This window comes from Achroia grisella, unplaced genomic scaffold (assembly GCF_030625045.1).
Source record: "Achroia grisella isolate CSIRO2021 unplaced genomic scaffold, CSIRO_AGI_Agris_v1 utg1589, whole genome shotgun sequence".
Lineage (NCBI taxonomy): Eukaryota > Metazoa > Arthropoda > Insecta > Lepidoptera > Pyralidae > Achroia > Achroia grisella.
In genome coordinates, this window is record NW_026712660.1 from 1,566,844 (window position 1) to 1,581,612 (window position 14,769).

The 14,769-nt window shown below is 35.5% G+C and overlaps 1 protein-coding gene across 1 annotated transcript in view; it reads right to left on the reverse strand.

Annotated features, from left to right (window-relative positions):
• Nucleotides 1–1,316: 1,316 nt before the first annotated feature.
• Nucleotides 1,317–14,769, reverse strand: part of LOC131841362 (putative inorganic phosphate cotransporter) — a 30,430-nt gene continuing 16,977 nt past the window's right edge. Inside the window, exons 11-14 of the mRNA XM_059189681.1 lie at nt 5,039–5,097; nt 3,869–3,953; nt 3,197–3,252; nt 1,317–1,571 (exon numbers count right to left, since the gene is read on the reverse strand). Of these exons, the coding sequence (XP_059045664.1) occupies nt 1,317–1,571; nt 3,197–3,252; nt 3,869–3,953; nt 5,039–5,097 (455 nt within the window). The remainder of the gene's footprint in view (nt 1,572–3,196; nt 3,253–3,868; nt 3,954–5,038; nt 5,098–14,769) is intronic.

Here is a 14,769-nt window from a genome sequence, read left to right on the forward strand (position 1 = left end):
AATAATACTTTATTATTTGTATAATACATATTACGCAGTAAGCGTACATACCTACCTACATTAATTTGTATTTTTCAACGCCAATAATCGTAACGATAATGGAGTCGAATTTAAAAATGCTAGAAGCTAAAAACAGAGCTATATTTCAACGTATTACAAGATTGCGTGATACTTGTAAAAATCTGTCACCGTCGTCAATCGACTTACGCTCCGCAGGCATTCATGGCGGACAGTGAAACCATTGATACACTGCGCCATGAATATATACAAAATTTAGATTCTATAAACGAGTTACAAATGCAGTTGAATCCTAAATTTGAACCTGATTACCAGGCACTTTTAACGTTTGAAGATATTTTTAGTCGAATAAAAAGATGTCGTTTAATATTAAGCGAAGCGAATAAGCCTTCGTCTTCACAATCGGTACCGCATAATAAATCTAGTATCAAACTAGAACCTCTCTGTATTCCTTGTTTTGACGGGAATATGTCCACGTGGTCTAGCTTTTATGAATCTTTTAGGAGTAATATTCATTGTAACACCGATTTAACCGATTCACAAAGAATTCAGTATTTACTTAGTAAATTAACTGGAAGCGCTCAAAAAATAATGGCCGGTATAATTCCGTCTGGTGATAATTATACTTCCATATGGGAAAGTTTAGTAAAGAAATACCAGGATAAAAGGGCCTTAGGTTCATATTATATTTCTACATTATTTAACATTAAATCGGCCACAAATAATTCCGCCTCATTAAATAATTTCATCGAAACTTTCGATGCCGCTGTTGCTGCTGTGCGTCAATTAAAGATTGATGATATGCAAGATTTTATTTTATTGAACTTAGCCTTACGAAAGGTGGATTTAAGTACTACACAGGCTTTCGAAATGACCGCTAGAAATAAAGATATTCCGAGTTATATGGATTTTGTAGAATTTATAAAAAGTCAGGTGAAAATATTAGACCGCACGAGTAATAATATTAATTCAGTAAGCCGCAACACATTAACTAATATTAAAAACAACCGCCCGCAAAATGTACATTCGTTTGTTTGAACTTCTGGTCACCGAGCTCCTTGTTCTATGTGTAATACTTCGGAACATTATCAGTTATATACCTGTTCCACATTTAAATCAATGCTGCCGAAAAATCGATTAGATTTTATTAAATCTAAACAAGGTTGTGTAAATTGCCTTAGTATAACGCATTCTGTGTCCACTTGTAATTCTAAATACAAATGTAGAACTTGTAATAAGCGACATCATTCCTTATTACATTTAGATAACGCACAAAATAATAATACCCCGCTCTGCACTCATCGATCTAATGTGATGAGTGATCGATCTACGATCGCCGCTCCCGCACTCCCGCCAGTCCCCTGTCGTAATGCGACACAATGTAATTTGACTCCTGACGGGGACTCAAACGCGCCCATTTTCGCGGTGCCCGCACCTTTGTCATTGTGCACTCGAGTACCTACCACTACAGCAGCCATGCCTGGTGTTGTATGTCCAACGGGTAAAGTGCGTACAGAGGTACTTCTGTCTACAGCGTCTGTTATTGTTCGTAACTATAACAAAAATATAATACGTACTGTTCGTTGCCTTTTAGACAATGCTTCGCAACATAACCTTATTACGATTGATTGTTGTAAACAATTAAACTTAAACATTATTCCTCTTACGAATTCATTTTTAAAAGGTGTCGGATTAACAACGAGGCCTATAAAGGGCTATGTTAAAATAATGATTTCCGATAAACATAACGAACAAAGCTTCACTATAACCGCGTTAGTTGTCGATTGTATTACCGATCGGCTACCTATTGAATATATAGATACGTCTGTTATAAGTCATTTAGTCGACTTACCGCTTGCAGATCCTCACTGGCATCTCTGAGATCGAACTTGTATTAGGAGCAAATTTGTTCCTTATATTCTTTTAAGTGGAAAAATAATAAGTCCACCCGCACCGCCAGCCATAGAAACTATTTTTGGTTATGTTTTTATTGGTGACGTTCCCTGTAATAATGCGACCACGTCTGATCGTGATCATATCGCGCCTCAACAAGACTCATCTTCCTCTGCTTTCTTAACATGTATTGAAAATAATCTTAATGATTCTCTCTCTAAATTCTGGGAATTAGAGGAGGTTCCTATAAATAAATATTTAAGTCCCGCAGAAAAGAAATGCGAGCAAATGTACTCTTCTACCGTGTCCCGCGACTCGTCAGGTCGTTATTGTACTGTTTTACCGTTTTATAAGGATCCTAGCGAGTTAGGTAACGTATCACCGCTTTTCGTCGCTTGCTATCGCTAGAACGCAAACTAGAAAGTACAGGTTTGCGCGCTGATTATAATGCCATCATAAAAGACTATATAGACAACCAATATTTATCTGAAGTTTTAAATACATCCGATAATATGGATGACGGTTACGTCATACCGCATCACCCTGTCATTAGGCAGGATAAAGACACCACCAAGGTCAGAATAGTCCTTGATGCAAGTGCTAAATGTCATAACGGCATTTCTCTAAATGATATTTTACATACGGGTCCTAATCTCCAAGCTGATTTATTTTTACTTTTATTAAATTTTCGTTTATTTCCAATCGCTATAACCGCGGATATAAAACAAATGTACCTACAAATTTTAGTAACCGACGAGTATCGTAAATATCAAAAAATACTGTACCGCTTTAATACGTCTGAACCCATACGTACCTTTCAATTTAATAGAGTTGCATTTGGTCTTAAGTCAAGTCCTTACCTTGCCATGCGTACAATTCGTCAGCTTTGTGATGATGAACGCGATAACTTGCTGGCTGCTTCTATAGCTGAAAGGGAACTGTATATGGACGATTTAGCTACGTCTATACTAAATGAGGTTGATGCCGTCGAGGTTACCGCTCAATTAATTAATATGTTCAAGTCAGGTGGCTTTCAATTAGTTAAATGGTCCAGTAATTCAAAGAACCTACTAGAGAGCATTCCTACACCGCTGAAACTTGCACAGCAAGTTGAGTTTGATAGACGTGAGTCCCTTAAGATATTAGGGCTCGAATGGAACCCGCAAGATGATATTTTCGTTTTTAAAATCAATTGTGATGACCGCTTGTGTACAAAACGTACCATACTTTCCCTAATTGCCCGATTATGGGACGTATTAGGTTTTGCTGCGCCTGTCGTACTTACCGGTAAACTACTTATTAAAGATCTTTGGCTGCAGAAAGTCGGTTGGGATGATGTACCTCCGACAAATATAACCGCTATTTTTACTACATTTAAACAACAATTACCGCTTCTTGCTAATTTAAAAATACCGCGTCATTTATCTGTCACGCAAGACTGTATAATAAATATCGTTGCGTTTTCGGATGCTAGTTTAAAAGCTTACGGCTGCGTTATTTACTTACATGTGACAGATCCCGCAGGCAATATATACGTGAGATTAGTCTTGCGAAATCAAAAGTCGCACCCGTTAAGGTAGTCTCACTTGCGCGACTAGAACTTTGCGCCGCCGTTTTAATGTCTAAACTAACTAAACTAGTTTACGATGCTTACTCTTCACGCACGTCTGTACAGAACGTCTATGCATTTTCTGACTCGAAAATTGCACTCTCATGGATTCATTCTTGTCCACATCGGTGGAATATCTTCGTTAGCAATCGTGTGGCTAAATGTCAGGAAAATTTACAATCAAAACATTTCTATCACGTGGCTGGATTCAATAATCCAAGCGACTGTCTTTCAAGAGGTTTACTGCCTAAACAATTACTTACCCATGAGTTGTGGTGCAACGGTCCCGCGTTGAGTAGCCCCGTCTGCTCTTATTAGAGTCATTTAATGAAAAATATGAAAACTTACCTGAATATAATACTAAGACGTTCGTTACAGCTGCTTCCAATACTGTAGTCTCACCGCTTTGTGATCTTGCATCTAAAGTTTCATCCTGGAACAAATTATTACGAATTACTATTTATACGCGTATTGCCCCGCTCTAAATATATTGAAACCGCTCATTTAAATATCGCTGAAAAATATATACTTACCGCAATTCAGGTCGCTCATTTTTATCATGTTATTAGTGATCTTGAAAAGGGTAATTTACCTTCTGGAACTCTGCGTAAATTAAATCTTTTTATTGATGACGATGGCATAATTAGGATAGGTAGATTATTAAATGCTAACTTACCTTTCGAGGCAAAACATCCCGTTTTATTGCCTAAGCGCGACCATATCTTACTTATTAATAGATCATTTTCACCGCGTTAACTGTCACACAGGTGCCATTCTTCTTCGTTCTTTAATTCACCAAAGGTGGTTTAAAAATACAGACAATGTTAAGGTTGGTACTGTAGTGCTTATACATGATGATAACGTCTCACCACTGCGGTGGCCAATGGGTATCATTGTGAAAATATATCCAGGCTCAGATGGTATTGCTCGCGTAGCATCTGTTAAAACTCAAAATGGTTTGCTCAAGCGACCAATCGTTAAATTAAGCCCTTTACCTTCTCAATAACTCTATTTTTATATATACCGCATTTAATTATATTTACCGCTAGGTGTATTCTATTAAGTTTTTCTTATTATACTACGCTCTATAACTAATTATAAGTATGTTAGGAATATATACTATAATGTACATCCGCTTCATATATTGCTCTTCTTTGTATTTTCTTTGAGAAACCCTTAGTTTCTCAAGGCGGGGGAGGATGTTCGCGCCATTTATAAACATATCAAGTGGTATGGTATTATTCCCCATATCCTAATCCCTTTCCCGCACACGGTATGTCAACTGAGGTCGCCCGACGACCTCGTCTACTAACGTGAATGGTGACATCTCGTCCCAACCGCTCCGCTTTAAATTAATTAATATAATATTGACATTAACAATAAGTAACTTTGTGTGCGTGCCTGTGTTAAACTTAGTATTCATCGAGTGCAGCAGCTGTGCAAGAATACACCCGCTCTACAGTCGCAGGTACGTACTGTGCATCCCCCTTTATTTCAATTTCCATACAGTCCACTTACCTTACCCGCTACCCCCCATTTCTCCACCCTTACTCCTGCACTTACGTATGAAATCGTATCTGAAATCAATACATATAAATAAAATTGGAGTGTCTATTTATAATATTGAAATAACCGTTTTTTTCTACATGCATATGGATATAAATACGGTACATACAACAAAATAACATTTTTTTTCAATTTTTGTCTGTCTGTCTGTTTGTCTATTTATTCCAGATAATCTCTGAAATGGCTGAACCGATTTTGACGGGACTTTTTTTGGCACGTAGCTGATGTAATAAAGAGTAACTTAGGCTACTTTTATTTTAGAAATAAAGTTAAATAACCACGCGGACGAAGTTTAGTCTATCTATATAATTTAAATATCCAATACACATATCAGTGAATCAAATAAAAAAAAAGAAATGAATATCTACGAAGTATTCTCTGTTTACTTATTTGATACACAAACAAGTACCAACGTCAGCAGACTAAGTGAAGGGCTATAGACTAAACTAGCTGTTCCCGTGTCTCCGTCCGCCTGGAATTTATGACTATTCAAAATAGGTATTATGAAATTTACTTTAATGAAGATTATTTCTATTTCTATTAGTTCTCAGTTAGTTTGGGACTAGATGGGAATTGTCCTGATATTAATATGTTTTATTTGTCGATGATATTGTCTGGAAAGTTATACTTATTACTAGCTGTATCCTTTCTTTTCTTTCTTTCTTCTATCCGCGATTTCGTCCGCGTGGAATTTAGTTTTAATTTTCTAAAATAATTTCTTTCTTTCTTCCTTCTATCCGCGATTTCGTCTGCGTGGAATTTAGTTTTAATTTTCTAAAATAAAAGTAGCCTAAGTTACTCCTTATTACATCAGCTACCTGCCAAAAAAAGTCCCGTCAAAATCTGTCCAGCCATTTCATAGATAAGCCGGTACTGGTTTGTGTAACAATACACCCTTTTATAATTAACCATGCGTTCTTATTTTATATATAAGAAACATTTTTATTTTTAACTACCTGTACAAAAACTTCTGCGTGAAATTAACATTATTTTTCTAAAAAATAGTCCTTATTACATCAGCTATCTGCCAATAATAGTCCCGTCAAAATCGGTCCAGCCATTTCATAGATTAGCCGGTATAAACTAACAGCCAGACATAAATTGTAAAAAATGTTATTTTGGGGTATATGTACCGTATTTATATTCATATGCATGTAGTAAGAGAGCAATGGAGAGGGCTATGCTTGGAGTTACTCTGCGTTATCGAATCAGAAATGAGGAGATCCGCAGAAGAACCAGAGTGACCGACATAGCCCGAAGAATTGCGACTCTGAAGTGGCAATATCTCATAGGATAGATGGCCGTTGGGGCAGTAAAAATAAACGAAGACTGGGAAGGCCTCCAGCAAATGGACTGACGATCTGTCAAGACGCTGGAAGGCATTGGATGCGAGCAGCGCAGGACCGATCGTTAAGATCTTTGGGGAGGCCTATGTCCAGCATGAGGCCTGCGATGATGTTGATGATGATGCATGTAGTAAAAAACGGTTAATTCAATATCACAAACAGACGCTCCAATTTTATTTATACGTGTAGATAATCGAGGGGAATGAATACTATACTAACTTAAGCCTTTCAGCCACGATTATCCGGCACATGTGGAAAACCGATTGACTACTGATTGTGGGATTCAAATCCTCTTCGCCGAGATTGTGAATAATTATATAAATGTATATATATATGATTATATACATCGAGGGAAGGAAATTGCTTTTAACACTTCAATTCGTTCTTACGTTTAATTGTATGCTTATTGAAGAAACGTGTGGTTTTATAAGAAACTAGCTTTTCCCCGCGGCTTCGCTCGCGTTAATTTATAGCCTTAGGGGTGGAATTTATCAAAATCCTTTCTTAGGGGATGCCTACGTCATAGTAGCTTTATGCATGTATAGTCTCAGCGCGCTCGGTTTAAAATTGACAAAGTTTCATATAAACTTTCATCCCCTATTTTATCCCCTTGGGGGTTAATCTAAGTCCTTTCTTAGCGGATGCCTATGTCATAACATCTACCTGCATACCAAATTACAGTCCGATCCGTCCAGTGGTTTGGGCTGTGCGTTGATAGATCACTACGTCAGTCACCTTTGAGTTATACACTTATTATCAAAGTGAAAAGAAATACAAAGGATTTTAATAATATAAATATTGCTCTTGAGGATGTTCTAAACTGGTTTACATCAAATAATCTAGCGCTTAATTCAATGAAAACAAAATGTGTTAAATTCTCTTTACCAAATGTAAAACAAGTAACGACAACTGTTAGTATGAATCATCATGTTTTGGACTTTGTTGATGAGACTTTGTTTCTTGGTATTGTAATAGATAATAAATTGCAGTGGGGACCACATATATTCACACTAGCCAAAAGACTAAGCTCGGCTGCTTTTGCTATCAGAAAAATTAGACAATTGACTGATACTGCAACAGCGAAACTAGTGTATTTTAGTTAATAGACATAGAATAATAGATATAGAATTTGAATAGACAAATAAATCGGAAGAAGGAAGGTCAAGGTGAAAAATCATAGTTAATATGAAACAGAGAACATATACAAATTATACAGAGTAGGTTGCTACTTTTACAGACTAAAATATTTTAACAGGACATGTGACATAAGTAACAAGTGACTTAAATAAATATACATAGAGAAGACCTGACCGATACAAACAATCATACTCATGAATACAAATGTTTGTATCATGCGGAGAAACGAACCTGCGACTATCGAAAGCAAACCGGTGACATAAATACATATACATGTAGGGCGGAGTTCCAAACCGAGGCCGTCAATAAAATTATAATAAAATTAATATAGTTCAATTAGAAATTAAATTAAATTAGTCAAGTTAAATTAGAAGATAATTTAAAATACTTATTATAAAAAAAAACTTTAACAAAATTGTTTTTCAAACGAATACATTGTAAAAAAGGCGCCATCTTGCCTTACTACCAATGAAACCAAACGTAACTTCGTTTGGTTTCATTGGTAGTAAGGCAAGAACGTTGTGTAATTTCTACGAAGTCTGAAAACGGGTGTTTCTTGAGCAATTTTACCTGAACTTGCTCAGAAGTTACACGAAATTGTAACAGATGGCGCTGTACACATTTTTTATCTATTCACTGAAAACTTTACATCAGTCTCGGTGATGTAGGTTTAGCGGATAGCTTTACTTATGATGCTCACGGGTTCGATTCTCGTAAGGTACAAATATTTGTTTTCAGAAGACTAATTGTGTATGACAGTTGTACATGGGTGTTTTCTATTTGGATTATTTATGTACAAACTATATTTTAATATTATGTCAAAGTGGACTAATTTTGTTAATTTTTAGCCATATTTCAAGATAATAAGTATATTAAATTTAGTCTTGGTCTAAGCAGAGCTTGTGTTATGAGTAGGTACTAAAGTACTGATACATACATAATATTTTTAATAAATACATACTTATACACCCAGATTGATACAAAGAGTCCTTCTCATACATTTTTCTATAGTGCAAGGAATCAAACTTGCGACCATCGGAAGTAAAGCTGTATACTCAACCGCTAGACAACCGAGGCCGTCGTTTTATCTATCTATCTATGTAGCTATCGAAAAATCTTGACTATTAATAATTTTTCTACAGTGCGAGGAATCAAATCTGCGAACATCGGAAGTAAACCTGTATGCTCAACCGCTACACTACCGAGGCCGTTGTTTTCTCTGTCTATCTATGTAGGTATCGAAAAATGTTGACTATTAATAATTTTTCTACAGTGCGAGGAATCAAATCCACGACCATCAGAAGTAAAGCTATATGCTAACCGCTAGACCACCGACGCCGTCGTTTTATCTGTTTATCTATGTAGCTATTGAAAAATATGTACTATCAATCATTTTTCTACAGTGTGAGGAATCAAACCAGCGACCATTGGAAGTAAAGCTATATGCTCAACCGCTACACTACCGAGGCCGTTGTTTTATCTGGCTACCGCAAAATGTTGAACATCAACTTAAAAAGCGATCATTTTGTTCTCTTTATTAAATGCTATAATTGTACCAACAAACGATTCTACAGCACAAGAAATCATTAATTTACTTAAACAGCGCACTTTTTTAAAGAGACCCCAATAAAAAAGGAATGAAATGAGGGTCGAAACGTCCTGGATCGGGTCCAAGTCTTTAAACGGGTAATTTAACATAAAAAACAAACAAACAATGGCACAATGAGCAGTAATGTATACGTAAATAATGTTCGGATTTTAATTAAATGTTTAATGATTGAGAGGGTAGCTGCCCGGTGATTTACTGCCACGGTACAGACCCGAAAGGTTGCGAGTTCAATTCTGACTAACCACAAAAATCTTGTATTTTTTTTGTAATTATATAACCTATACTGGAACAGATGGCCGACTATTTTTTAGTAATAAATGGATGTTTATAAGAAACATAGCAATCCTAAGCAATATTACACTTATATTATAGCTGTACACGCGACTTCGTTCGCGTGGAATTTAACTTTATTTTTCTAATATAAAAGTAGTCAGTCCGTATTACATCAGCTACCTGCCAAAAATAGTCCCGTCAAAATCGATCCAGCTACTTCAGAGATTACCCGGAACAAACAGACAGACAGACAGACAGACAAAAATTGTAAAAAATGTTAATAATGTTATTTTAGTGCATGTACCGTATTTATATTCATATGCATGTAGTAAAGACGGTTATTTCAATATTACAAACAGACACTCCAATTATATTTATATGTATAGATGTATTATTTATATCCGAATGAGAGAGAGGGGACTAGCAGGTGGATGAGTAAAATAGAATAGAAAAAATAGAAAATAATTTATTCAAATAAACTTTTGAATAGTCATCACATTTTTTTTAATCAATTTCTGTCTCATCACAAGAAGAACGAGCAAGAAACTTGCGTGTTGCTCTTTTAAATAATTTTATTGTTACTTTACATTTTTAAGTTGTAAAGTGTCTGAATACAAACTACCAACTAGCACTAATTGATTAGAGTTAATAACACATATGTATATGGTACCTGGGAATCTTTCCTTCGATGATGAGTTCCTGATTAGAGTGAATTACACATATATAGTGCCTGTGAATCTTTCCTTCGATGAACAGTTCTGTACATATTCTATTATTTTAATAAATTCACACATGTCTATAGACAGCAGTCTTTGATTTTCATAAATAATAATGTATAACAAATAAATCAATGAGAGAGGACGCGAGGTTGGATGGGTGACCGCTTAGTCATTCATTCAATGAAGACATTCATCATGTAATCTATTGTTTTATCGACGACCTCGGCGGTCTAGTGGTTTAGCACACCGCTTTACGTCTGATGGTCGCGGGTTCGATTCTTCGCACGGCACAAACATTTGTATTCATGAGTATGATTATTTGTACCACTCTGGGTGTTTTCTATGTATAATATGTATGTATGTATTTATACAAAAAAAATATATCTATGTATTTGTATCAGTTATCTAGTACCCATAACACAAGCTAGCTTACCTTGCGTCTAGATGGCGCTGTGTGAATTGTCCTGAGATTATTATTATTATTATTATTATCTCTCATTCTATCAGCTTTTGCTGGTTTTTATTATTATTATATTACGGTTAAATACTAAACTGTAATATTGATTAATAAATTCGATTTTGGCAATTGTTACAATACAAATTTCATTGAAGAGCACTCAATATCATCGTGGTACACCCGACCAGAGCTTACATTGCAAACACTATCTTTCCGGTGATAGAAACACTTATAAGAAATCAAAATCTAAGGTTGAATTGTAAATCTAAATATACCCAACGAAACGTGGGCACGCAGAGTATTGATTCACAATTATTGCGAAAAAATATTTATTTTAATATATTCAAAAATCATCATCATCATCATCATCATCATCATCATCATCATCATCGCAGCCTGGAAGACGTCCACTGCTGGACATAGGCCTCCCCCAAAGATCTCCACGACGATCGGTCCTGCGCTGCTCGCATCCAATGCCTTCATGCGATCTTGCCCAGATCGTCGGTCCACCTTGCTGGAGCCCTTCCCACGCTGCGTCTTCCGGTCCGTGGTCGCCACTCGAGGACTTTACTGCCCCAACGGCCATCGGTCCTACGAGCTATGTGCCCTTCCCATATTAAAAAATAGGTTATATTAAAAAAAACTAAGGACAACGTTATATCTGGTTTATTATTTCAATTTTCAACTGTATAAATACATGTTACTTATATTAAATTTTTAATACAATATTAGAACATGTACACAATAATGTATAAAAAAAAATTACGTCTGTAAGCACGCTTTATATATTGGATATTAAATTTAATGCTGTTCCCGCGACTTCGTCCGCATGGAATTTAATTTTATACTTTTTTTTTCTAATATAAAAAAAAATCTAAAATAAAAGTAGCCTAAGTTACTCCTTATTACATCAGCTACCTGCCAAAAAAAGTCCCGCCAAAATCGGTCCAGCCATTTCAGAGTTAGCCAACTTTCGACAGAATCATTATGAACAAGTTCTACTAACAATGAGAAAAGTTATTCAGTTATACTAGTATGGTTGCAGTGTGGTGTACTGTATTTATTTTTTTATAATAATCATTTCACATCATTACATATTTTCATTATTTTATTATTTTATTATTTATTACAGACAAGATACGTTTCATAGTTCACCTATAAAACAACCTCACGTGATCCGTCACTCGCCTTATACAGCTCTATTCCATATATACAATTTCTTGTAAATCTTATATACTGACTAGCTTTTGCCCGCGGCCTCCCTCGCGTTAATTTATCCCCTTGGGGATGAAATTTATCAAAATCCTTTCTTAGGGGATGCCTACGTCATAGTAGCTTTATGCATGCAAAGTCTCAGCCCGATCGGTTTAATATTGACAAAGTTTCGTACAATCTTTCATCCCCTATTTTATGCCATTGGGGGTAGAATTAATCAAAATCCTTTCTTAGCGGATGCCTACGTCATAACATCTACCTGCATGCCAAATTTCAGCCCGATCCGTCCAGTGGTTTGGGCTGTGTGTTGATAGATCACTATGTCAGTCACCGTTGAGTTATATATATTTAGATTATTTGTTGAGGGTCTATTTTATTTACAAAACAATTATTCAATTATTTATTTACATTGTGGACTTATGTAGATGTCTATATCTAATCTATACATCTATACATATAAATAAAATTGGAGTGTCTGTTTGTAATATTGAAATAACTGTTTTTACTACATTCATATGAATATATATACGGTACATATAACAAAATCACATTTTTTATAATTTTGTCTCTCTGTCTGTCAGTCTGTTTGTTCCGGCTAATTTCTGAAATGGCTGGACCGATTTTGACGGAACTTTTTATGGCAGGTAGCTGATGTAATAAGGAGTAACTTAGGCTACTTTTAGTTTAGAAAAATAAAGTTAAATTAATGAAAATAAAATAAATGAAAATAAAAATCCGGTGCATGAACACCTATCGCCATGTACGTTAGTAATCGTATAGTGTGTAATAAATAGACTTTCTTCAATTAATATGATTTATCAAAAGTTTTGAATAAACTAAAATTTAATCTGTGTACTTTAATAAATTTATCAAAGAATACAACAAATTAACAAACTACATATAATCTCACAGTTAGTGTATCGGTTACAATATAAATAACCGACATTTTGTATCACAGAACATTATTATATCTGAAATTTTATACATCATATAAAAGTTACGATAAAAATAATAAGTTCTCTATTGAAATACGATATTTGCTACAACTTTATATTCATACAGTAACCAATATGCGTCAGTTATATATATAACTTGCTACATGCCCCGGCTTTGAACGGGTGTACATGTATTATACACATAAACCTTCCTCTATCTATTAAAAAAACCGCTTTAAAATCCGTTGCGTAGTTTTAAAGATTTAAGCATACATAGGGAAGGACAGACAGCGACAGCGACTTTATTTTATAATATGTAATGATATCTTATCTGTGGTTATACCAAGAACAAATATATATAATCTATAGTAATATTATCAAGCTGAAGAGTTTGTTTGTTTGAATGCGCTAATCTCAGGAATTACTGGTTCGAATTGAAAAAATATTTTTGTGTTAGGCTATCAATATTATTCTCACACAACCTTTTCTATTTCTGTTTGAGCTGCATCTGAAAAAAGAAAAAAAAGATAAGCAATAATAATAATAATAATATAGCAGGATAATTCTCACAGCACCATCTAGTCCCACGTTAAAATAGGAAAAAATGTGATAAGAAAAACAGTAGAGAAAAAAATAAATTTAATAAAAAAAAAGTCCCATGCTAAGCAGAGCTTGTATTATGGGTACTAGACAACTGATATAAGTATATTTATCTGTTTTTGTTTTATAAATACATATATAATATACATAAAAAATATCCAGATTGGTAACAAACAGTCTTAGTCATGAATACAAATGTTTGTACCGTGCGAGGAATCGAACCCGCGATCATTGGAAGTAAAGCGGTGTGCTAAACTGCTAGACTCACTCTTTTTTTTTTACTATGATGGTGGCAAATAAGCATACTGCCCATCTGATGGTAAATGGTTACCGTAGTCTATGGACGCCTGAAACACCAGGGGTGTCACATACGCGTTGCCGACACTTAAGAAACCTTAATATATGCTTCTTGAAAAACCCCATGCTGGTCTCGTGGAAAACCTCGGCAGGTTCATTCCGCAATCTAAGTGTACGCGGGAGGAAGCTCCTCTGAATCCGCACTGTCCGAGACCACTAGGGTTCTAGAGTGTGGGAATGAATTCCCTGTCGATGGCGAGCAGTGTGATGGTTCTACCCTATCTTTGGCTCTATGTGAGATTGTAAACTACTGAGCCTACTGTAAACCTTATCTAGGATGTAACTTTAGCAATAACATCCTAAATATTTGTTTATAATATCGATCTCCCATCCAATTCAAACGGGGATCGAAATTGTGACGGCCTGATCTGAGGTTCAAACCTCTAGCGGTGGCCTCAGACTAAAGTCGTATCCGTCAGGCGGGAGTTGGCCTTCAGCAGCTCCATAAGTCCTTCCTTTGGCTTGGAGTGTCATCTGCACTCGCCCCCTATCGTCCGGTGAAGCTGTAAAGGCCAGCTGCGGCCAACAGCATTAGAGTAGTCCGAAAAAAAAACAGAATAGCACAGAGGATTCTTTCCTTCTGAGTTGCAAACCGTTTTGTCTCGATTACTAACTTTTAATTTTATTATAAAGAGAAATTGTAACATTTCATTATAAGAAGTTTATTATTATTATTATAATATATTATTATTTCTATTTCTATATTTATTATAATTCAATTGATAAATAATTTAAATGACGTATAATGAGTGGAGTAACTTGAAACATCATGCTCTCCATAAAGTTCAAACTTGTGGCGGCGTGGTGGGACGGGTCGATGTGCTCCCTCTAATATTAAGCGCAATGATGGCTGGCTCATCCGTCATATTCGTGAACGAGTGCTACTTGTGGGGACTGGTCTATTTGGGTTACGAACACTCATTAGACTGCTTTAGCAATAGCATATGAATATTTATTTAAAAAATAATACGAGCTGAGTTTCTAGTCAGTTCTTCTAATCTCGAAATCATTTCGGTAGATTTGACATATCATCAG